Source organism: Phascolarctos cinereus, unplaced genomic scaffold, assembly GCF_003287225.1.
Source record: "Phascolarctos cinereus isolate Bilbo 61053 unplaced genomic scaffold, phaCin_HiC Scaffold_5;HRSCAF=322, whole genome shotgun sequence".
NCBI lineage: Eukaryota > Metazoa > Chordata > Mammalia > Diprotodontia > Phascolarctidae > Phascolarctos > Phascolarctos cinereus.
In genome coordinates this window covers 37,768,159-37,794,219 of record NW_027555958.1, presented here as the reverse complement: position 1 = coordinate 37,794,219, position 26,061 = coordinate 37,768,159, and the positions used below count along the sequence as shown (strand labels likewise).

The window sequence follows — 26,061 nt, the reverse complement described above, 5'->3', positions numbered from 1 at the left end:
GGGTTCTGTTGGAGGCAGGATCACAAGACCAGAGGCTACTCCTATAAAGGGAAGTATCTGCTAAGGTTCACTTCAAATACTATTTCAGTGTCCTGGTTTTGCTTTGTTCTGAACTTTGACCTGACCCACTGATGTCCTACTTGGATGCCTCCCCATTGGTAGCCAGGCTACCCTGGTCCTCTGCTCTGAAGCTATGCCAGCTCTGGATGGTCCTATTCTGCCAACAAGCTTTGAGTATGGGCCAGTGATCTTTGGATTGTGTGCCTGTCACCCAAAAACCAGCCTAACAGGGTTGAGGGGGGGTCATCGCCAGGCTCCAACAAACTTGCACTTGGAGAGAATGCAGTATGGTGGAAAGAGTATCAGATGTGGAACCAGAGGGTCTGGGTTCAAATTCTGGTTCCATTATTTGATAGCTATGCAATCTCTGACCAATCATCTCACTGCTCTGGGCCTTAGTCTCCTTATATGTAAAGTATGAGAAGGGAGAGGTAGATTCCATGGCCTCTAAGGGCCCTGACAACTATAAACAAACAATCCCAGCTCTGCTAATTACTTCCTATATGTCCTTGGCAAGTAAGAGGTTGGACTAGATGACCTTAAGGCCCCTTCAAGCTCTAAATACAAGAACCTACGAATCTGAATGGGCCGCAGTTTACTCAAATGTAAAATGAAGAGGAGGGGTGGGCCAGGCAAGCTGTAAAGTTCATTTCTAAATCAATGATCTATAAAGTCAGGAATTTTTTGACCGCAGCACCTCTTGGGCATGGAAGAGCTGCATTCTGCACTAAAGGGAACTGAGACCATCAAATCAGCCTTGAAGGCAAAAGGAAAAGGGGATGGCAGAGAATGAGATGGATGGATAGTGTCATGGTAGCAATGAACAGGAGCCTGGATGGACTTCGGAAGACAGTGGAGGACAGAAGGGCCTGGCGTCCTATGGTCCATAGGATCATGAAGAGTCGGACATGACTGAACAACAAAAAGGACCGTCGATCTAGAGCTGGCAGGGACCTTGGAACTCATTTAGTCCAAACACACCCCTATTATACATTTAAAGAAACTGAGGCCCCAGGAGCAGCTAAGTGGCTTGACCAACATCACATGAGTAGTAAACACGGAGCAGGGAGATTTAGACCCATTTAGATCCTCTGATTCAATGGGCATTTCTCTTTTCACTGTACCAGGCTTCAGTATAAGTTAAATCCTCTTTCAAATCAGTTGATGGTTCTTTGAGTTCAGATATTGGGTTCAATTTAAAAATAAAATGGGTTCAATAAATGAATGCTGTCTATTCTGCCTTTGGGGCATGGTTTAACTCTAGGCCCTGCTCCCAGTCACCCTGGTGACTAGTTAGAGAGGAAGCAGGAAAGATTTATTGTTCAATTTCCAAGAAGCGTTTGAGGAAGAATTCCACTCAGATGTTTTCCAGGAGTTGTTGAGCTGGTGAGTAAGAAAGCCCTCAAGCCAGCCTGTTGGGACTGTCCTCTGAGAAAATTAGAAGTGAGGATAGTCAGCCCCTCACTTTCTTTGTGTGCTTTCAAATCTGACTCCACTCTGCCTGGATCTGACAAAAGATAAACACAGTCCTTGGAGTACACAGAAATAAGAGAGGTGAGGAATGAGGAATTGAGCAACAGGAAGAAGAGGGAAGGGATCGGTGAAGAAGAAAGAGTCCGATGATGTCAGTTCAGATCTTTGCCCTGATGCTTACAGCCTATGTGACCTGGGGCAAATCGCTTTATTTCCATGTGCCTCGGTTTCACCATTTGTAAAATGAAGTTAGTTGGACTAGACAGCTTTTGAGGTCCTTTCCAGCTCTCGCTCTATGTCCCTATAAGGCCCTTCACTTCCCTGGGCCTCAGTTTCCTCATTTGTAAAATGAAGGCAATTGGATTGGATGGTGCCTGAGGTCCTTTTCAGCTCTAGAGCTATAAGTATATGAACGAAGGCAGAAAAAGATATATAGGGAACTTGCCATTGTATCCTCTGCTTTTCTTAAGGGGATGACGGAAGATCAAGAGAGCAGCAGTCAGCCTCTGAGCTCTTCACTAACCCAATCCCAGCTTTAGGCACCACAGATATCCCCCAGCATAGCACGTCTGTCAGCTAACCTAACCCTAAATTCCAAGGTGGTGCAATGAATGAGTCAGGAGTCAGGAAGACTTGAATTCAAATTCACCCTCAGATACTTACTAGCTGCATGACCAGGCACAAGTCACTTAACCTTTGTCTACCTCCTTTTCTCATCTGGAAAATGAGGATAATAATAGTTGTTACTTCCCAGGACTGTTGTGAGGAGGAAATGAGGTCATATTGCAAAGTGCTTTGCAAACCCTAAAGCACTATACAGATGCCATTATTAGCTCCTATTATTATCTGCCAATGGATTGGTATTTCAGAAATTTGCCTGGCCTGCTTAAGCAGAGCTAGGGTTGGGGTTGGGAGGGTCATCTATCCCTGAGAAGAAGTGTCACTAAGAAATAAGTGAGCAGTGTCTAGATTGTACAAAGCTGAGTCTCCAGGGTCAGGGGCAAAAGGACAAAGATGGGGTTGGAGCAAATCAACTATTACTTTCCTTCAGCTTGGAATCCCATGGTTGACTTTGTCTGTACATTACAGTTATGGTGCAGTGTCCATCTAGGCCAGCATAGGTGAGAGACTTATACTCTTAGTCAAAGGGCCACACTTGAGGACCTAGAGGGCCACATGTGTCCTCAAGGCCGCAGGTTCCCTACCTCTGCTTACACCCATGAGCAACACCAAAAGGGAAGGCAGAAGTGTGTCTCCTTTTTCCTTTCCTTCTTAGAGTCACCAGGCCCTTACTTGGCATCTCTATGGTCACCTCCCCTCCCCAAGACCTTACAGTCAGGCTAATTCTATTACATTCCTCCCACAGCACTACTTACTGTAGTGCCAGTCAATGTTGCTGACTGCTTGAAAACTTGGTCATCATGAGTTAGTCAGTCTTCCTGACACCAAATCTCTCAATTGTATTATCCAATCTCTCAAGGGCCAGAAGATTAAATGAACTTCTGGAGCTCACATAGAATGCTGAAATACAGAATTCTGCCTCTTTTCCAGGAGCTGGGGCTTCCCTACCTCTGGGAAAGTAGAAAGCAGAGAGGCCAGAAGCCTTAGAGGATAGAGAGGTGGTCTCAGAGCCAGAAAGATTTCTGAGTTGGAGTCACCCTGTGTCACATACTGATTGTGTGAACCTGGGTAAGATGACAACTTCTCAGTGCCCAGGCAACTGTGTAAGAGTCAATCAGTCCATTAATCGATAGAGAAACATTTATTAAGCACCTACTATGTCCCAGGCACTAAGTGCTAGGGACATAAAAAGAAGCAAAAGACAGTCCCTGCCCTCACTGAGCTTACATATCAGGGGGGAGACGATCAATATAGACCAATGCATACAAAATATATACAAAGCCAACTATAGACAGGACAAATAGGAAACAATTAGCAAATTCAAATCAGCTGCAAAAGACCCACAAAAGAAGATGCTACTCACCTCCAGAGAAAGAACTAATATATAGAACTATGTATTGCATAGTTTCACATGTGTGTGCACATGTGTATGTATCTGTGTCAAATGTCGGCCTTCTCCAGTGTGGGATTGGGGAGAAGGGAGAGAAACAGCTTGGGAATTAAATGTAACCAAAAATACATATTTAAATTTTTTAAAAGAAAATCCTGACATACATTCCAAAAAAAATAATTAACAGATAGAAGGCACTGGGATTAAGAGGGGTTCAGAAGGCTTCCTGTAGGAGGCAAGATTTTAGTCGGGACGTAAAGGAAGCCAGAGAGGTCAGTAGTCAGCAGAGGAGGGAGAGCAGTCCAGGCATGGGGAAGAGAGCTGAGAGATGGAGGGTCTTGTTCACGGAACAGCCAGGAGGCCAGCGTCGTTTGGATCAAAGAATACATGTGGGGAGTAATGTGTGAAAAGATTGGAAAGGCAGCCTCAGACACTGACACTAACTGTGTGACCCTGGGCAGGTTACTTAACCCCAACTGCCTCACCAAAAAGCAAAAAAACAAAATAAAATAAAATAAAGTGGAAAGGTAGAAGGGGGCTAAGTTATAAGAGGCGAACAGAGATTCTAAGCAGCAAAGCACTTGGTCTGCACTGGAGGCTTCTCACTGGAACTTCCTCACACCCATGAAAGCACAGGTGACGCACCACCACCAACACAGAACAGGACTAGCAAAGCATTTCATGGCTCACATTCACAAGGTGACCACTAGGTGGCAGTGCCACCATAGACTTCCAGACTTCGTGGAAGAAGCTGGTTTCATTTTTCATCAAAATACCAAGCGCAAATCAGGGGCATTATTGGTTACTGAGATTAAATTGGCATTGGGCATATGGAATTCCTGTTACATTGGGACTACACTCCTCTTTCCCCACCCCAAATGAGGGAATGGACAAGAGAGAGTTGACATAGTATCATGGGATTATCCATAGTCACAGAATCTAGGTTCAAATCCTATCTCTGCCACTTGGCAGATCTTGGATAAATCACTTAGCCTCTCTGTGCCTCAATTTCCTGAACTGAAAAATGAAAAGGTTATAGTAGGTGACCTTCCAGCTTAAAGCAGGCAGCAGAGAGCATAGATTCAGAGCAGGAAGAGAACCTAGAAGTGATTCAGTCTAACCCCCTCACTGGACTGACTGGTGAGGAAACTAAGGCCCAGGGCAGTCAAGTCACCCCATAGGTTAACAAATGTAGAGACAGAGAAGATTTCTCATATGTTAGTATCTGGTGTTGGACACTGTCCCACCCATTCATTTTCATCTCCTTGAAAGTCAGGAGAAGAGAAGAGCAAAGCAGATCCGGTATGGGATGTATCAGGGAGAAAAGAGGAGGAGAAAGAAGTACGTAATCACTTGGGATCATGAAATTTAGAGCTGAAAGAGACCTTCAAGAGCCTCTAGTCTGGGAGATCTTAATCTTTTTTGTGATGGACTCTTTTCTCAATCAGTTTGGTGGAACCTATACATCACTTCTTGAAATAATGGAGCCAGGTTTAAATTCATAATTGAAGGGGATGATAAATTTCAGTAACTGATGTGTCAAAATAGAGATGTAATTTTACCCCATTCAAGTTCAAGGATCCCCTAAAACCTGTTCATGGATCCCTTGGAGGTCTGTGGACCTCAGATTCTTTTTTTTTTTTGGTAAGGCAATCAGGGTTAAGTGACTTGCCCAGGGTCACACAGCTAGTAAGTATCAAGTAAGTGTCAAGGGTCTGAGGCCAGATTTGGACCTCAGATTCTTAACCTGATCTAATCCAACCTCTTCCCACCCAATGACCCCCATTTAACAGAGGATGAAACTGGGAATGAGAGAGGGTCCAGGCCAAGGTCACATAATAGTAAAAGAGGTCCTTTCTCAAATTCAATTTCTTCATCTGTATAATGGGAATAATAGGACCTATGTCACAAGGTTGCTGTGGATATCAGATGAGATCATGTATGTAATAGAAACTGTTCTAGCTCATTGGAGCCTCACAACAACCCTATGAGATACCTATTACAAGTATTACTAGCCCATTATAGAAATGAGGAAACTGAGGCTCAGAAAGGTTGAATGACTTGTCTGAGGTCAATTCATCCCAATACAGTGTCCATCTTGGAAAATGTTTAATCACAAATTGGCATCTATGAATCAGCCAGAACTGTTGCAGAGAGTTTCTCCCCCTGAAATTGACTGTAAGGCCCTCCTAAGTATTTAGGGAAGATCAACTGATTTAGCCAAAGATGGACATCATAAATTGAGATCTACTATTTGGGGGGAGGGAGTCTTAAAATCAGAGCATACAGTGTTTTAAGGTTTGTAAAGCACCTTCCTTATAAAACTCCTATGATATAACTAGTCCAAGTGTTTTCAATTCCATTTCAGAGAAGTTAAATAATCCGCCAAGGTTGCACGGCCGGTATATGGTGTCAGAATTATCATCATTTAATATTATATGTGTATGTAATGTATACATATATGTATAGGTTGTATACATGTATGTATATATCAACCTGTATGTAAACATACCTATATACATGTATATATCACATATATGCATATACATAATTTGCATGTTGTATATTATATAATATGGGTATAATATTATGTATAGTATATATCATATATAATAACATGTTGCATAATAGATTATAGTATATTTAATATAATGTGTAATGATCTATTATATGTAATATATGATTAAAATAACAATGAACATTTATATAGCCCTTAAATACTTATAAAACACCCTACAAATATTACTTGTTTGATTCCCCATAACAACCTTAGAGGTAGATGCTATTATGATCTTATTTTACAGATGAGGAAACTGAGGCAGACAAAGATGCCCAGGGTCACCTAACTTGTAAGTACCTGCGTGAGAACTTTCTGACTCCAACATTCAGGGCTCTATCTACTGTACTGCCTTGCTGCCACTGAAGCTGGACTTGAACCCTGGTCTCCAGACTCTAAGTCTCATGCTTTTCCTACGGTACCATAACGTGCATTCATAAAGGTAACATAAAGGATTATGGATAATCTATTTTTGTTACTGAGTTTTATTTGGGTGGAGGGGGAAGAGAACAAGGGTATCATTCTTACCAACATACCCATCCATTAGTGTGAATAACTGTTAAATGTATCCCCCGTCCCCATCCTCTTCACCCCCAGACCTTCCCTTCCACACAGGAGACACACACACCCACATACACATACACAGACATGGCCAGTTTCTCTTACCTGGGACTAATCCTCTTGGCCACTACAATGATGTCACTGACACTGGCAGAAGTCTTCATCTTTGCCCCTGAGCCCATTGTCATGGCAACAAGTTTTTCCGTCAGAGTATGGCAGATCTGATGGAGAGTGAAGGCAGGCAGTTACGAAATGACAATGACTTGCTCTTCTCAGGGCTCTCTGTCTTCCTTTGGGGGAGCAAATGCAGACCCAGGCTAGTTCTCTAACCTCTAGCTAGGTTTCCTGGTTCCCCAGACTTGGAGTCAGCATGTTACTGGAAAGGGAAGAAGCAAATGCAAAGTGAGATGGGGGTGGGGTTGGCAATCAGAGATCAGCGTTGGAATTTGGGATCAAAGAACTCTAATCTGGAATAAAAACACTGAGAAACATCATATGATTGAGTTTCCCCTTAGAGCTTAGTAGAAAAGTCCTCACCCTCATCTTTCTTCCACGGTTTTGCCTTCAGCAGAAGCTTCCCTAAACCGTCTCCCCCCCACCCCCAACCTTATACTCTCTCAAGACCCTGGCATAACTATTCTATTAGCTAATCAATAAGGCCCAAGAGCCCAGTCCATGCCTGAATCCCCCCCTCCCCTCCATCCCAGAGCTAGGGAGTTGAAAGGGATGGGCAAAAAACTACAATCTTAGATCTACCGGTAGAAAAACCCATCTTCTGATCTGATACTCGCATTTTACAGATGAGAAAAATTGAGGCCCAGAGAGGTTAATTAATATACCCAAGGTCACACAGGCAGCTAGTGACAGAGCAGGGATCATAGGTTTAGACTTGGAAGACCCCTCAGAGGCCATCTAGTCCAACCCACTCTTTTCACAGGTGAAGAAGCTGAGGTCTAGGGAAGTGAGGTGACTTGCCCAAGGTCACACAGTTGATCCTTTCCAGAAGTGGGATTTAAACCTAGGTCTGCTGTGTCCAGAGTCACTCTGCCATGTTCTATCTCAGAGGTTTCAAAGAGAGCAGATCTTTTTTCTTTATAAGGGCAAACGGATGAAACATTGCATGATGGAGGGGAGGAGATGGACCTGGAGTTATTTTTGTCAATTCCAGTCAAGTTCAGCTCATTCCATGCAGAACCATTCCCCACCCTCCAACCCAAAGTACTGAATGTATCCTCTGAGAGAGCCAGACAAAGTAAGGTCCTGCCCCAGGCTATCCCCCATGGATGGCAAGCAGGTCACGATGGTCAGGATCTGCTAATGAGAAATGATTACCTTCAGAATAGCAATGCAGTGAGATACGAGACCCCTGGAGAAAAAAGAGCTTGTCAGTGACTGAGAGAGAAGCCATCCTCCCTTCTCCCTCCCTGCAGGCACCCTTGCCTCCCCTGCCTCTGACCCAAGGACAGGGTTTTCAGCCAGATTTCCCTTATCAGCAATTTGTTGCTGTTGTTTCGTTGTGTCTGGCTCTTCATGACCCCATTTAGGGTTTTCTTGGCAAAGATACTGGACTGGTTTGCCATTTCCTTCTCCAGCTCATTTGACAGATGGAGAAACTGAGGCAAATGGGGTTAAGTGACTTGCCCAGTATCACATATTTAGTAAGTGTATGAAGCCAGATTTGAGCTCAGGAAGATGAGTCTTCCTGAATCTAGGCCTGGCACTCCATCCACTGTACCACCTAGCTGCCCTTATCAGCAATAATCCCACGTAATCAAAATGGAATAAGTTCATTGACCAAGGTCAGGTGGTCTTATCTATGGAAGCGCCTCCCAGCCGCCCCATCATAACACCTCCCAGAAATCCAGGCTCTCTCCAATGAGCTTATAAAGTCTTTTCCCTTTTATTATTATCATCATCATCACTAATGTTTATTTATATAGTGCTCACTGTGTACCAGGCATCATGCTAAGCACTTCAGAATTATCTTTTCATCCTCACAACAACCCTGGGAGGTTGGTGTTATAGCTGTCTCCAGATGACGAAACTGAGGCCAACAGCAATTAAATGACTTGCCCAAGGTCACACAGCTAGTGAATGTCAGACATGGGACTTGAATCCAGGTCCTCTGACTTCAGAGCCAGTACCCTGTTTCTACTGCTGTTTCCCACCAATAATAATGATTACCATTTCTACAGCATTTTAAGGTTTATGAAGTGTTTTCCATACAACTCTATCATAGTACATGCATAATATATAAAAAAGGATATAAAAAAGGAAAATGAGGCTCAATTAGTTTAAGTGCCTTGCCCGGGAACACATGACTAGAACTTACTAAAGCCTGGATTAGAACCCAGGTCCCCTGATTCCAAGTTCTATAATAAAGTGATGGGGTGCTAGTCAAAAAGTAGAGCTTCCTGGTGGATGAAAAGTTTATAGGATTTGGAGTTGGGCATTATCTTTGAAAACATCTAATCCAATCCCCTCATTTTACAAATGAGGAAGCAGAAGCCCAGAGTTACAGGAGCCCACCCCAGAGGGCAAGGAGGTTAACCTTTGGAGAACCTAATGGGAAAAGCTGCCTTACGAAGCATCCTCAATCCAATCTTCATTCTCTAGAATGGCCTCGATGTGGGGGTTGGTAATGACAACGTCATCCAGTTCCAACTCAGAAGGTTCTGATTGGGTCTCCATAGCACCAATTAGGTCCACGATTGGTCTACAAGGAAAGAGCAAAGTTAAATGGCTTAGGGGGGTTCATATTGACCACCTCCAAGAGAGGAAACAATTCGAAGGAAACAGGTGAGGAGGACAGAAGAAGAAGGCCTCAGTCCTAGATCTGGTTATCCCACTGAGTGTAAGACATCAGGGCAGGCTTCACACTTTGGATGGAACTCTCCTGCTGGGCAATGATTGGAGGAGGCCAGAGATTTAAAAAAAAAAAAAACAAAGAAACAACCTGAGATCCATACACCCACAGTCAGTCCAAAAGAATTCACCATTCCCAAGACAAATCAGATAGGATTGTGCACCACCATCAAATGGCTCATGGTCCATAATGTTCTGCTACCCAACTCCTGCCCTTCCCCATTCCTCCTGGCCTCTCCTTGAATTCCCTAAAACTACTTTCACATTCATCTAACCCTGCCCTCAAAATTGTCATCGTAAATACTTACCCCACCATTTTGTCCCAGTCCCTCTCCATCTATCTCAACCCTAGAAATATACATCCCGTTAGGAATCACTATGTGGAATGAGTCTCATTACAAGGAAGCCCAAGAGTCAGTCCACATTCTTTCAGTAAAACAGGCATGTTATCCTTAATATAGAAGAGAAATCTGATTTAAACATACAAATTAGTGAGTATTGGTTTGACAGAAAGATTCCGTGCCTATGGACTCAGAGGATCTGGGTTCAAATTCTGCCTCTGACACTTACTACCTGTTTAACTATAGGCAAGTTAATTCAGTTTCCTCATCTGTAAAACTAGATGGCTTCTGTAATCCTTTCTAGCTTCAGATCTGAGATCCTGTGATAAGCATTTCTTTCTTTCTTTCTTTCTTTCTTTCTTTCTTTCTTTCTTTCTTTCTTTCTTTCTTTCTTTCTTTCTTTCTTTCTTTCTGGCAATTGGGGTTAAGTGACTGCCCAGGGTCACACAGCTAGAAAGTGTCAATTGTCAAGTGTTTGGTCTGAGGCCGCATTTGAACTCAGGTCCTCCTGACTTCAGGGCCGGTGCTCTGTCCACTGCACCACCTAGCTGTTCCTAATAAGCATTTCTTAAATAGTAGGGTTCCCCTACAGGGGTAAGGAACCTACGTCCTTGAGGCCACATGTGGTCCTCTAGGTCTTGCCCTTTGAGTCCAAACTTCACAGAACAAATCCCCTTAATAAAAGGATTTGTTGGGGCAGCTAGATGGCACAGTGGATAAAGTTCTGGCCTTGGTGTCAGGAGGACCTGAGTTCAAATGTGACCTCAGATACTTGACACTAGCTGTGTGACCCTGGGCAAGTCACTTAACCCCAATTTCCTCACCAAAAAACAACAACAACAACAACAAAGGATTTGTTCTGTAAAACTTGGACTCAGTCAAAAGGCCCCACCCAAGGACCTAGAAGGCCACTCCTGCTAGTACATTTAAATATTTGTTTATGAATTAGGAGGTGGCACCATAGTGCATAGAGCACTGGGCTTGGAGTCAAGAAGTCTCATCTTCCTGAGTTCAAATCTGGCCTCAGACACTTACTAGCTATGTTTGCCTCAGTTTCCTCATCTGTAAAATGAGTTGGAGAAGGAAATGACAAACCAAATCCTTGCCAAGAAAACCCCAAATGGCATTGTGAAGATGTGATTGAATTATAAATTAAGAACCAATAGTACAAGAGGCTGGAAGAAAGGGGATTGACAGGTGTATGCTGATAAATGTTTAACAACTGGCTCTCCAGGAAAAAAAAGTATACATGACATATTGTAAAATTTAATGTGCATTATTAACATTTTCTCCATCACTTTCTTAAGTCTAAAGAACCAAAAAACAATAAATCAAGTCCTGATTTATGTAATCACCTTTGCTGATTTCCAAGGTGTAAATTCTCACACTGAAACTGTAACAATCTGGGCAGCTAGGTGGTGCAGTGGATAGAACTCCAGCCTTGGAGTCAGGAGGGCTTGGGTTAAAATCTGGCCTCAGACACTTGACACTTAATTAGCTGTGTGACCCTGGGCAAGTCACTTAGCTCTGATTGTCTCACCAAAAAGAAAAAAAAAAGAAGAAATTGTAACAATCCACTCCAGCACTGGTAAATTGTAACAATCCATTGGTCCTGTGAATCAAACTTAGAACTGAGAGAGTAGGAGCCACTGTGACTGGGAAATCTTCAGAAATGAAGATAAAGCATCACTGGGTTGATCGTGTAAGTTAGTTTAAATATGTTTTTTTTCATGAGCCCTTTGTTTGTATAAAGCAGGACACTGGGAATTTGCAGCACTGGACAGCACTTGCTTCAAGTGATCCATTAGCCCAGGTTCCAACATCTTCTTTGTCTAACGGAAGTTTCTGCCATAGTGTTTTTTGTTTCAACAGGGTCCAGTATCTCTGAGGACTTTGCTTGCCGCCCTTCCCTCATCCCCATCCCACTGACACCTTCCCTTCCCTATGGGTTTGGACAAGAGCTGGGTTCACTTGGGTTTTTGGTCATGTATGAAAATCTTGGATTGCTAAAGAAAAAAAGAAAGAAAGAAAGAACATAAGATCCTAGATCTGAAACTGAAAGGAACCTCAGAAACCACCTAATTCAACCCCTTCATTTTACAGATGAAGAAACTGAGGCCCAGAGAGGGAACAAGATCATAGATAAAGAGCCAAAAAAAACCCCTCAGAGGCCATCTAGTCTAATTTACAGATAAGGAAACTGAGGCTCAAGGAGGTTGTATGACTTGCCTAGAGTCACACAGGTAGTAAAGTATCAGAGGTGTGATTTGAACCCAGGTCTTCTGATTCTCAGGGTATATCCTTAATCAGTATAGATTGTCATCATGAATCATAACCCAGAAAACCCACTTTCATAACACTCGACCATACAACTCTGGGCAGGATAGACCCAACATGATGTTTCTTAAGTGTGTATTTCTTCTTCCAGGAGCCAAGAGGTATCCTAATTTGTGTGACCTTGAGCCGTTCACTGAATGTCTGAGACTCAGTTTCCTCCTCTATAAAACGACAGGGCTGAACTGGCTGGCTTCTGAGGTCTCTTCCTGCTCTGCATCTCTGATCCTTCTCCCCTCCCTTCAGGGCACTCACTTGGAGTCATGGTGCTGGAGCAGGTCTCGGGGCCGACAGTAGCGTTGTCTGCAAACCACAACCAATGCCACAAATGAGGCCAAAAAAATTGTGGCCAGCACACCAATGGCGACGATCACAACGGTTTCCATGATTGTAAGTTGCACGTCCTAGACCCGGTTACATCCCAGGATTCCCCTAAAACATGTTAGATCTCTGCAATCAAAGTCAGAGAGCAAACATTAAAACCAAGGGAGAGTAAAAAACTAGTATCATACAAAGTATATGCCCATTGACTATGAAATGGCTAAGGAAAAAAATAAATAAAAACAAAAATTAAAATTAAAGAAATAAAATAAAAAGAAATGGCTAAGGAAATGTTCATATAGGAGACAGATTTGTGGTACTGAGACTGGAGCTAGGAAGACCTGAGTTCAAATCAAGCCAAACATACTTACTAGCTGTGTGATTCTGGACAAGTCATTTAACCTCTCCTGTGCCTTGGTTCTCTCATCTACAAAATGGAGATAATAATAGTTCCTACCTCCCAGGGTTGTTATGAGGATTAAATGAGATAATTAATATAAAATACTTTGCAACTTTAATAAATATGTAAATGCTAGTAACGATTATTTTTTTTTTGGTGAGGCAATTGGGGTTAAGTGACTTGCCTAGGGTCACACAGCTAGTATCAAGTGTCTTGTCTGAGACTGGATTTGAACTCAGGTCCTCCTGACTCCAGGGCCAGTGCTCTATCCACTGTGCTACCGGGCTGTACCTATTTTTTAAAACTTTAAAAAAATAATTCATGGAATAAAACAATCATTTCCATAGCATGGTATAATAATAAATAAAAAGATTGCACATGAAACTGCAAATCTACTATGTACAACTTGCTATTCCTTTTAAATATACAATAAAGTTATCATGTAAATTTCTTTTTTTCCTTCCCTCCCCCCCCACCACCCTAGAGATAGCTACCATTAGACACAAATAGGTATTTATATGTAAAATTATGCTATACGGACTTCTATTTATCAGTTCTTTCTCTGGAGTGCTATGGCATCATAAGGAGCAATGGAAATGAAAACTTCAGAGAAGCGTGAGGAGAGTTATATGAACTTCTACAGAGTCAAGAATGCATAACCAGGGAAATAAATATATAATTACTAAAATAACATGAACCAAAACAACAAAAAACCCTGAAACTTAGCATTGTATAATTACAACTGCTGAGCTTGGTCCTGGAAGAAAGGTTGAAAAAACTGTACTTCCATCCCTTCATTACAGAATTAGGAGACATTGGATGTGTACTGTTCTATACACTATCAGAGACAGTCAACAGCTTGGGTTAGTTTTGCTGAAATGCTTTTTTTTACTTTTTTCTTTTTTAATATGTTACAAGGTATGGCAGGAAGGGTTAGGGAGAAAGTAGAGAAAAGCTACATTCTTAAATAGAAGGGATATAAAAACAAAACTCATAAAATAAGGTTTAAAAACTTTTTTTAAAAAAGTTACAGTGTTTCTGGGCTCCAGAAAAGAATGTGATGGCTAATTCAAGCTTCCTGGAACTTAGCATCATGGAGCTCACACATTGCCACCCCACCCCCTTCAGGTCTGGATTCAGTTTTATCAACCTAAGGATCTCTTAAAAAAAAAAAACCAGAGCCTAGTAAAGTGGGGTGTTTACTATAGGTCAGGGTCAAATTCTGGCTTATTTCTTCACTAACAAGTGTTCTTCCGCCCTTTGAACTAGGTTGACCTGTCAAGCTTCTAATGGAAACTTTATTTGTAGTAACACTGTTTTCACTTCTAAATGAACACATGGGAAAGGATGCCTGTTTACCAAGAGCTGAAATCGACAACTCCAAGAGCTGAAATTGACAACTGCATATGGTCAGTTTCCACTGAGGTACCCTGCTCCTCAGATCTAACCTCCTTCTATAGTCTGGGGTGGGGAAAGACTTAAAAATCACTCAAAGTGGTAAAAATATCTGGTTTTGATGGTGGCATCGTGGAAGTCGTTGGAGTTGGAGTCAGGGCTTGGGTTCACAATTTTACTTGTTGGTTACTCTATTTGCCTAGACAAGTCACTTCACCACTGGGCCTCAGTTTCCCTATTTGCAAAATGAAAAGATTGAACTAGATAAGCTCTGAGGTTCCTTCCAGTCTTAGAAGTATGAGTGTGAATCAGAAAATCAAAGAATTTGGTCAGGCTTGCAAGGCTTATAACATAAGGCAGACTAAGCCTGGTACAGTATAAAAAATACTAACTCTGGAATCAGAGCACCTGGGTTCAAATCCCCTCTGGTTCTTACTACCTGTGTGATCTTAGACAAGTCACAATCTTCCTGGGCCTTGGTTTTCTCATCTGCAGAGTAGGACTAGATGGCCTGTAAGGTCTGTCCTTTCAAGTGATCGATGAGCCTTTACAAACATAAGGTTTCCCAGAGGGCCCTCTCCTGTGCTCCACTGGTACCCAAGGAATATTTTGAAAAGGCCCAAAGGTAGGCTTTTAGGCCATTTCTGCAGAGGATCTGTAGGAGCAGAATTATATAAGACTAATACATACCAAGGGCAGCTAGGTAGTGCAGTGGAAAGAATGCCAGGAAAGACTAATGCTCCTGAGTTCAAATCTGACCCCAGACACTATCTGTGTGACCCTGGGCAAATCACTTCACCCTGTCTGCCTTAGTTTCCTCATCTGTCAAATGAGCTAGAGAAGGAAATTATAAACCACTCCAGTATGTCTGCCCAGAAAACCTCAAATGGGGTCATGAAAAGTCTGACAAAATTGAAAAATGACTGAACAAAAACAATACATATTAAACAATTAGCGCACATGGCAGGAAAAAAATCAAACCGAAAACATCACTGACTCCTTTGACTGATCCTTGTATGGCATGGTCTTGGGGACACTTATCTTTCTGGTCACCACCCTCCAGGATATTGATGTCCTTCCTAAAAATGGAGTGTCTAGAACTTGGACGTTGAACAGTGAATAATATTCCAGGCATGTTCTGATTAGGATGAAGTACTCACACCCTGCAACCTAAGACACCTTCCATCTCTGACATTACATGTTCTAAGATCTTTTCTATCTTTGCCATTCCATGTTCTAATGTACTTTGTAGCTCTAAGACTCTATGTTCTAATATCCCTTCAGGCTCTGATGTTCTCTGTTTCAAGGTCTCTTCCAGCTCTGTCCTCTCTGATCTAACATTGCTTCCAGGTCTGACATCCTCTGGTCTAAGGTCTCTTCCCACATTCTGTCTTCTGTGATCTCTTCCATTATTAACATCCTATGTTCTCCAGCAGCTAGCTAGATGGTTCAGTGGATAGATCCATGAGCCCGAAGTCAGGAACACCCAAGTTCAAATCCAACCTCAGACACTTACTAGCTCTTTGACTCTTGCCAAGCCACTTAATCTCTGTCTACCTGAGTCCCGAACTATAAAATGGGAAGAATAATATCACCTACCTTCCCAGTTGTTGTAAGGATCAAATGAGATCATATTTGTATGTGGCACATGGTAAGTGCTTAATAAATGTCTGTTCACTTCTTCCAGTTCTAACATTCTGCGTTCTATGGTCTCTTTCATTTTTAACATTCTATGTTGTAAGAATTCGTGCAGTTTTAACATCCTGTGTTCTGAGATCTCTTCTAATTCTGACGTATATTCTATGGGTCCTTCCAGCTCTAACATTCTATACTTCTATAATTCTTGATGATTACAGGATCCACAAGGAAAGCAGAAAAAGGGAAGAAAATGTGAGAAGGCATAAGAAGGTAGAAGGAAAGAAAAGGAGAGAAAGGAGGTGAAATCCATACTGGTGAGAAGCCTCAGATAGCCCTAAGTGGCTGGTCATTTGCTGATCCTGCTTGATAACCTGAAAGTAGGAGAAAAAGTCAAAACTTACCAAAGTGTTTCTCCATGCATTTGTCCATGAGCAAAACCAAAGCACAAAACCAGATGCTGAGAAGACACAAGAGAAAGGGGGGAACAGATATTGCTTCAAGCCAGGAATTCAAGCTCAATCTCCTGGTCTTGAGGGGAATAAAATTTCATCCTTCCCTAGTGCATTTTCATTCTTAGTTAGTTTCTCTGTGCAAGCCACTCCCCTGGCTGGGTCTGTTTGCTCCTCTATAAACCAAAGAGTTTCTACTAATAATAGCTAACATTAATATAACACTTAAAGGTTTACAAAGCATTTCATTGATGTTATCTCATCTGAACCTCACAACAATGTTGTGAGGTAGGTGTTATCCCCATTTTACAGGCCAGGAAATGAAGGCACGAACTGGTTACATGATTTGCTTAGGGTCACATAGCTAGTAAATGCATGAGGTCAATTTCAAACTCATGTCTTTCTGGTTCCAGTTGGGTCCAAATGCTCTCTCCCCTATGCTTTCTGATTTAAAGGCCTTTCTAGCTCCTGTGAGTCACTGAAAGTGACCCTTCCATAGCTGCACTCAACATTTTGTGCTCTAGTCTGGGTGGGCCAGATGCTGCCAATTCCCACCCCACCCCCACACTTCAGCTTAATCTGTCAATCTCTAACACCCAGAGAAGTGAGTAATAGCCCACAATCTCAAAGAGCCTCATCCTGGCTGGGGGAGGAGGGTTCTCCATGGCATAGAAGAGTAGAAGAGGAAGAGCAGACCAAATGGCCATTGCAGTCTCTCTCTCTCTCTCTCTCTCTCTCTCTCTCTCTCTCTCTCTCTCTCTCTCTCTCTCTCTCTCTCTCTCTCTCTCTCTCTCTCTCTCTCTGTGTCTCTCTCTCTCTCTCTCTTTCTCTCTCTCTCTCTCACTCTCTCTCTCTCTCTCTCTCTCTCTCTCTCTCTCTCTCTCTCTCTCTCTTTCTCACTCTCTCACTCTCTCACTCTCTCTCTCATTCTCTCTTCCCTTCCTTTGGAATTTATTTTTTTAAGCAAAAATAAAACATCCCTGGGCGTCTTTCTTTCCAGGGCACACATAAGACTCAGAGGGCCTCAGGAAGAATGGGAGAAGTGGGTAGCCCTAGAGTGCCCAGATCTCTTTAGACACCACAGCCTGGAATATCTAGCACCCAAATTAAATCACAGCCAAGAGGCCTCTACCCAGAAACCCTCACCCATTTTCTGGCCTCCCCAGGGAAGTTTCTAGCTTAACACAGAACTTTCTTTCCCAGATTGGTTCTTTAAGAGCCGCTGTGGGATCGGAATGTGAGTTATTCGCATGGTGCCTGGCATGGAACGGTCGGGAGCAATCCAGCCAACCGGCCAACCTTCCCCTCCCCCCCAAGGAAGCTGGAGGAGGAGCCCTCCCCAGTCTTCACTACCAGCAGCCCCAGCCAGAGCCTCACACAAAAGGTGCTCGCCTCTGCAAAGTTCCCTGAACAAGTCCCTTTCATCAAAGTCCATGGTGAGGGACGGAAAGTTGAGGTGGCCCTCTCCAGCCAGGGGCTGGGGCAGACACAGAAGAGGTGAGCCTTACCCCAGTCCTGCAGGCTCCCGGACACATTCCTGGCTCTTGTGTGTAGAGAGTAAAAGTGAACAGGCTCCAAACTGACGCCAGACTGATTAGAAAAGTCGGCTGTGAGCTTTGCTCCCCGCTGCAGCTCCCCAAGAGAGCAGGGCATGCTGGGAAGTAAGCTTGGTTGACAGAAGGAATCATGATAAATTCCCAAGACTAAAGCAAAGCTCCTGGGGATGAGGTTGGAGGCCCATAAAGGGGGTTAGTAAAGACTCCACAGGATCATAGATTTAGAGTTGGAAGGATCTTGGAAGCCATCACTTCCAACCCCCTCATTTTACAGATGAGGAAACTAAGGCACAAAGAAGGACTTGCCCAGGGACACATAGCTAATGTCTGAGATATGGTATGAACTCAGGCCCTTCTGATCCTAAGTCCAGCACCCTATCCACTATGGCCTGTGCAGAGGATTGGCAACATCTCTGCCATGCCCCCTGTTACCAGAGACCCCTGCCATCATCTCATCTCAAGATTTGCCCAAGTATGGATAGGTACTGGGAATACAAAGGGACAAATTACATTTTTGAGCTGGATGGTCAGGAAGAACTAATGAGGAAATGAACAAGGATGGGAGTCTGCTAATTCAGAGCCCTGTCCTGAATGACCTGGGAAGAGTAGCAAAGAAAGTTGGTCTTCTGAGTAAAGATTAAAGGAATTGGGTTCTTTAGCCTGGAGAGGGAAAGGATGAGGGCTGAACTGACTACCCTGATGACTCTCTGAAGGTCTGTGAAGAATTAGGACGAGGACACTGGGAAGGTGGGAGCCATGTTTGAGACAAAAGAAGGGGAAATGAACTAAAATTAAAACAGAGCTCCTAGATTCAAATCACACCCTGAAGGGGTATGTTCAGGGACATCTACCAGCAAACACTCTAATTGCTGCGAAAACTGTGGTGGTAAAAGGTAAGGAATAGAAAACAGGGAACAAAGACAAGATCTGGAAAGAAGGCTGTAAGGAGAAGGAACGAGCCTGGGTCAGCGCTGGAGAAAGCTTGATTTCTGGAGAGAGGGTTGCAGAGGTTTCATTTTCTCTGAGTAGAGTCTCCAACAAGTCATCTTGAGATAGCTAAAGGCAGCTGGACCACGGGGCATGGTACTGTTCCCCAGGGGACAATGAGAGTGGTTCAGTGGATGGAGCACTGAAGACTTGGGAGTCAAGAAGACCTGAGTTCAAATCCTGCCTCAGACACTTGCTAGTTGTATGACCCTGGAGAAGTCCTTAATCTTTTTGTACCTCAGTTTCCTCATCTCTAGAATGAGGGGGTTGGCTTTTCACTTGACACTCTCTATGGCCGATGATCCTACATTCCAGATCCCAGAGGGAGCCTATTCTATATGTTTTTGTGAGGATGGGAAGCAAGAAAACAGTGGCCTGAGCCACTGGACATTCTATGATAACTGTGGGAAGAGTACCCTACTCTGGGGAAAGTGTCTCATTCTGGAGCTCAGATCACTCCCTGGCAGGCTCAGAACGTGAGATCAAAAAAGAATGTTAAATATTCTCCTAATCCAACCTTTCCCTTCAAGACAGTGGAGGTAGAATCTGGGGCCAGGAGAGAGAGGGCTGTAGCCCTCTCTCCCCTGGAGACTTGTTGAGAGGCACTATAGCATAGTGGAAACCACTGGACTTAGAGTCAGGAAGACATGGGTTCAAATCCAACCTCTGACACTTATTAACAAAGTGACTATGGGAGGCACTTAACCTCTCTGAGACTTACCTAAAAAGTTAAAATAACCTATATTACTGACTCCAGAAGCAGCAAGGCGTAATGAATAGAATCAGCTCTAGAGTTAAGACCTGGGTTCAAATCCCATCTTATATTCTGTGTAACCATAGAGAAGGTATTTAAACTCCCAGGCCTCAGTTTTCTCACCTGTAATATGAAGGAGTTGGACTCAATGGCCTCGAAGGTCACTTGCAGCTCTAAATCTACGGTCCTGTGTAGCTATACAACCATTGGCTATTCACTCAGACTCTCAGTATCCCTAAGCCTGCCCTGAGATTAAATCGGTTAGTTGGTCAATAAAGGCAGTCTATCAACATCTATTAAGTGCCTACTATGTGCCAGGCACTGTGATAAGTGCTGGAGGTACAAAAAAGAAGCAAAAGACAATCTCAGCCCTCAAGGAGCTTACAATCTAATAGAAGAGAAAAGCAAATGACTCTGTACAAACAAGCTACATACAAGATAAATTGGAAATCATCAACAGCAGAAAGGCTGATCTGCATTGGGGAGGGGGGAGTTTTTACAATAAGTTGTATATACCAGTGGAGTCAAACTCAAATAGAAAAAGGAGCCACTAAGCCATACAGAAGGATCCCTACAGGCTATATACTGAGGTGCTGCAGTGGATGGAGCACTGGGCTTGGAGTCAGGAAGACCTGAATTCAAATCCTGCCTCAGACACTTACTAGTTGTGTGACCCTGGGCAAGTCACCTAAACCTGTTTGCCTCAGTTTCCTCACCTGTAAAATGAGCTAGAGGAGAAAATGGCAAAAGCTACTCCAGTATCTTTGCCAAGAAAACCCCAAAAGTGGTCACAAAGAGTCATATGGAAATGACTAAACAACTACAAAAATTTTCAAATGTAATATCTGTTTTATTCTATTTTCATTTATTTTGTTAGCTTTTCCTCAAGTACATTTTAATCTGGTTTTAGCTACATTTAGAAGTGTTGTGGGCCACATTCGGTCCACAGGCTTCATGTTTGACACCTATGTCATGTGCTGTTGAGATTATAGGCTACATATCCCTCCCCCCCAAAAAAAAAACTACTTATGTCACTTATTTAACAACTAATTTAATCTCTCTGAGTGTCAGTTTCCTCCTCTCTAAAATGTGATTCTGATGTTCTTTCCAGCTCTAGATCTGTGGTCTCATGACATCACAGGGTTTTTTCGGGGTTCTAATGAGAGAAAGAGTGTGGAGCCCTTTGCAACCCTTAAAGTACTACCCAAGTGCTACCTGTTATTATAGTGGATCCCCCACGTTCCTCAACCTTCTGGGCAAAGTCTTTAAAACCGACAGAAATCTCTCTTGTTTTAACTTAGGAACTTGGTGCAGGGACTCTTAATCTTTTGGGTGTCATCTTTGGCAGCCCAGTGACCACCAATGGTTCCATTCTCAGAAAAATGTTTTTAAAGGCATAAAATGAAATGCACAGGATGACAAAGGAAACCAATTATTAGTGAAAATAAAGATGAAATTATTTCCTATCCAAGTTCACAGACCCACCCCACTCCCGGGGAGGAGAACTACAGATCCCTTGGGCACCTGTGTACCCCAGGTTAAGAATCTTTAGCTTAGGAGGTTCTAAGAAGAGGAGAGAGAACAATATTACTAAAATAACAATAAAGAGTTTTAAAACTTGTAAAGCGCATTATGTGCATAATTTCACTTGATTCTTATCAAAAACTTGCTGCTGTATAAGGGCTATTATTATCCTTATTTTATCAATAAGGGAACTGAGAACTCAGACAGTTTAAGGGACTTGTCCAGAGTCTCTGAGGCAGCACCATAAAAGTCTGAGTTAGAATTTAGACCTGGGTTAGTCTGACTCAATGCCAGCTTCTCTATCCACTTCACAAAGCTACAAAATGTTATCTGATCCTGGATACTAGAAACATTTCCATGATCAAAAGAAAGAAAAATCCTTTGGCTTTCAGCTTACAGCCCAACCCATAGGATCCATTTCACTCCCGCCACCACCGCCCACAAGCTGGCTCCTCAAGACTTTCCCATCAATGCCCTGGGCAGGACCAAATGAGGGGGGAGGAGGGCACATACACCTTGATCCTCATAGATCTCTAACCCCTAACGTGTCAGCCAAGACCCTGTTCCCCAAGTTCAAATCCATCACAATGAAGCAGAGAGGGCTGAGGAAGGCCCAGGACTCTCCATGAAGCTAGAAGAACTCTCCTACATAACTCCATTGTCCCAGGAGTCGGTTCTCTCACCCTGCCCCACCCCAGTGTTGATATTTCCCAGACTAACACTCCATAGCCCATTTAGCCACCCCATATTTGAACTTTGAAACAGGACTCACTGGTCTCTTAAAGGGCCATTGTAAACAGCAGCGCTAGATAGCAGGTATTTAGCCCGTGCAGTCCAGGTAACTTAACTTCCTGCAAAGAGCTTCTGTGCAAACGGATACTTCATTTCCTGGTCTCAAAGCCAAGTCCAGACTTTAAAGTGCTTGGTAGAATTTGAGAAGAAACCTCAGGGATTCTCACCAAGCTGGGCCAGCTTCTGGTCTGGAGTACCTCCAAGATTCTCATCTTTAAGCCTGCAATATGAGTCCTGGAGGAGTCGGGTTCAATCCAAGTGCCCTGGAGCCATTACCCCAGACCCAAGCAGACAAAAACCCAGTGAGACATCAGAACCACATCTATACAGGAGTCTGCCAGCTCCCTGGTTCTAACCAAAGCAGATATCCAAGGGCAAGATTGTAGTCCTTATCCCAAGAGAACATTTGGGATCCCTCTCAATAATTTAAGTTGCAAGGTATAGGCCAAGGCAATGGTATCAAACTCATATGGAAATGAGGGGCCATTAACCTATATATAGTGATCCTTTCAGGCTGCATATTTACTTAGAAAACCACATATTAACTTATCTGTATTATATTTCTTATTTATTATCTTCATTTTACAGATGAGGAAACTGAAGCTAAGTTTAAGTGACTTGTCCAAGGTACCTGAGGCAATAGATGGTACTCTAAGTGTCTGAGATAGGATTTAGACCTGGGTTTTTCTGACTCCAACTACAATGTGGACTCTAACATGGATGCTAGAAGCATTTCCATGATCAGAACAAAGAAAAATCCTTTAGATTTCTGCTTTAGAGGCCGATCCACAGGATTCATTCCAGCACCACCAGCACCACCTACAAGAAAACTCCCTGAGACATTCAAATCAGTGCCTCTATGGGAACTTCCAAATTGGAGGATGGGGGACATCATAGAAGGTACATTCACTGTTAAACTCCCAATTACATTTTCATCTGGTCCAGGCAAGGAGACCTCTGGGCTAAGGCATTAATAGTTTCGCAAGGGGAGCACAGGCAGGAGCAGCTAGGTGGCACAGTGGATAGAGCACCAGCCCTAAAGTCAGGAGGACCTGAATTCAAATATGGCCTCAGACCAAACACTTGACGCTTACTAGCTGTGTGACCCTGGGCAAGTCACTTAACCTCAACTGCCTTTAAAAAAAAAAAAAGAGGAGCACAGACTCTGGGTCCCAGGGATCTCTTCCTCCAAATGTCATATGGCATTCAGCGATCAGTAAGCAAGGTATCCAATGAATTGCAATCTGCAAAATACACGCACGCGCACATACACATACACACACACACACACACACACACACACACACACACACCCTTCCATTGTACTAGGTCCCAGACTGCTATCAATATAAATGGGTCAGAAGAAAAATGGATGTGGATGTCCAGTTTGAGTAAATTCCTAAGTTGAATGGGTTGTCATTGAATTATTGATTTAGAACTAAAAGTGACCTTAAAGGCCCTCTAGTTCAATTCTCTCATTTTACAGATTTAGAAACTGAGACTCATAGTACACTGTGACTTTCCGAGCATGACCCACCTTATACGTGGCAGAGCCAAGATTTGGACATGAGTCACCTTTCTGACTCCAAATCACTCTTTCCCCCACTCTCTATTATCTATGCCTCACTACTATTCCATTATTTGCCTACCAGTTAAAGTTGATGCCTGAATTTTGGTGGTCAGAGCCTGAGTTAGGATCTACCAATGTGGAAACCCACAAACTAATGGGGAGTCAGATGCAATTGCACATACGCTAGGACTTGGTTCTTTTCCATTTGAAGATGGGGGAGGGGCCTTCAACAAGAGAGTGATACTGTGCTTGCATAGGAGGCCTTTTGATGTTCCCAAAGGAAATTCCCTTGCACAGGGTCGGGGTGGGGAGGCAAAAATGAAGGTGACACATCAGATGCCCTCAAGCTGAACCTGTATTCACTGGACAGTTCTGTTCCGAAGGTACGTGTAAGTGGGGAGCCATACCAACTTCCTCCACTGTAAATATGTCACTTGAAATCAGAGAACACTCAGTGAGATAAACACCCGGACCAGGCTGAGTTCCTTCAAGCCAACACCCCTTCAAACATAATCCTTGGTCTATAGTCCCTGTGTAAGCCCCAACATGTAGTCCAAAACTATGGATTCCTTAGCTCCAATGGGCACACGTTTCTGTGCAGAAACAATGCCCCAAGGGGCAACTAGGTGGCGCAGTGGATACAGCTCCACTTTGGAGTCAGGAGGACCTGAGTTCAAAGTCGGCCTCGGACACTTGACATTTACTAGCTGTGTGACCCTGGGCAAGTCACTTAACCCCAGTTGCCTCAACAAAAAGCAAAAGGAAAAAAAAAAACCAATCCCCAGAGGATGGGCCACTGCTTCCCCAAGATTTGGAACTGGATTTGGGATATCCCCTTTGAGATAAAAGGAACCATATGGAGCAGTTGCTGCAACTTTGGTCAATTTTGAGACAGCAAACTTCTCTGTCCATGTATCTATTAAAAAAAAAAGCCAATACAAGCAAAGCTAACCACGACTATGCTCCATTTGCTGAAACTTGAGAATCTACCAAATGCAGTAGTTCATACCAAGACAAGCTTCAAGAATACTGTGTGGTTACACTAAGACCAAGAGGAAAAGGTGGTGCGCAGAAAATGTGGTTTTAATAATTACATAGTAAGACATAGTTACTAAATAGCTAACAAAGCAATGTTAAGCTCAATAAAGAATCCTCTTCCTCAAATGCCTGCCCTTTTTGCATGCCTGCTGTCTGTTGTCTAGCTGGCATGACCGCTGGGTTTCTAGCCCCTGAGGGATGCAGTAGAAAGGAAGATCGTGGATGCAGACTCTGCATAATAGTGCATTCTGCAGTTGTAGAAGGGCCACCATGGTAAGCTCAGTATTCTACATAAAATCTATGATGTGGTTCCTGCCAGTGACACGGGCATCAACCATATTATTTTAGTTTCCAGGGGCCGCTTTGTCACCTCCAGAGCATTTGGAAGCACTATTGGGCTGAGGCATCGTGTCATGGGGGATAGAGCATTAGATTTGTATCCAGCAAGGTCTAGGTTTGAATCCCACATTGACTAGGTATGAGACTTTGGGCACATGACTTAATCTACTAAGCCTGTTTCCTCATCTGGAAAATGGGAATAACAGCACTTACTTCACAAGGTTATTATAAAGATTAAATGAGATAACACATATAATTTTCAGCTGTTCCTATTATCCATATGCGATGCTACTGCCATTTTGGGGAAAAAAAATCTGTCATTAGTTAGTCTGCATACTCGCATAGGAAGCCTTTTTGGAGAATGGCATGAAAAAAAAATTCTGATGTTCCCAAAGGAAACTCCCTTGCATGGGGGGCAAAAATGAAACGAACACGTCAGGTGCTCTCAAGTTGAACCTGCGTCCTCAGTTACAGGTTACTAACAAGCTCCGGTTCTTTTCCATTCCTGGAAGGGGTGGGGTGGTGCATTTTATTGGTCTTTTGACTTTAATCACATTTCTTTCTCACAGCACTCCACCCCCTAGATCGTAACGAAGAAAAATAACTAAGCAAAAATATTCAACATATTACTGTATCTGATAGCGCGTACATATTCTGTCATAGGAGTTCCCCATCTCTTTGCCATGAGGCAGGAGATTTGTGCTTTTTTCTCTTCTTTGGAATATTCATTGGTTTTCCATTACTCAAATGACAACTTTATTTTAGCGGTCATTTTGGTTACATTTGTATCCCACAAAAGGGTAGCACTACCATTGGAACAGTTCTATAGGTCCCAGGGAGTAAAGTGGCTGAGACCATCACAGTGTTAAGATGTCAAGATAGTTTAGGGACTCGGGTATCAGTTCTATGTATCTTCTTTTGTGTTAAGTAAAACCTGTCCTATGTTCTATATGGAATAGGGGAGACACAAGATGGGGAGATCAACCATCTATTAGTCCAAGCATGAAGTGATAAGGGCCTGCAGCTGGGTGGTGGCAGTGTCAGAGGAGAGAAAGAGTCATATGTGAAATATATTACAAAGATAGATATAACAGGA

At 43.1% G+C, this 26,061-nt stretch overlaps 1 protein-coding gene across 3 annotated transcripts in view; it reads right to left on the bottom strand.

The window, feature by feature from the left end:
- The window catches only part of TMEM98 (transmembrane protein 98), a 28,986-nt gene extending 6,925 nt beyond the window's left edge, over nucleotides 1–22,061 (bottom strand). The window contains exons 1-6 of one of the 3 annotated variants that reach the window (XM_020963336.2): nucleotides 21,999–22,061; nucleotides 16,358–16,413; nucleotides 12,458–12,652; nucleotides 9,247–9,378; nucleotides 7,995–8,028; nucleotides 6,768–6,883 (exon numbers count right to left, since the gene is read on the bottom strand). In XM_020963336.2, coding sequence (XP_020818995.1) covers nucleotides 6,768–6,883; nucleotides 7,995–8,028; nucleotides 9,247–9,378; nucleotides 12,458–12,588 — 413 coding nt within the window. In that variant the 5' untranslated portion in view covers nucleotides 12,589–12,652; nucleotides 16,358–16,413; nucleotides 21,999–22,061. Of the gene's footprint in view, nucleotides 1–6,767; nucleotides 6,884–7,994; nucleotides 8,029–9,246; nucleotides 9,379–12,457; nucleotides 12,653–16,357; nucleotides 16,414–17,913; nucleotides 18,049–21,998 lie in introns of those variants that run through there. The other 2 variants (XM_020963335.2, XM_020963337.2) reach the window with 2 other exon arrangements.
- Nucleotides 22,062–26,061: the final 4,000 nt, after the last annotated feature.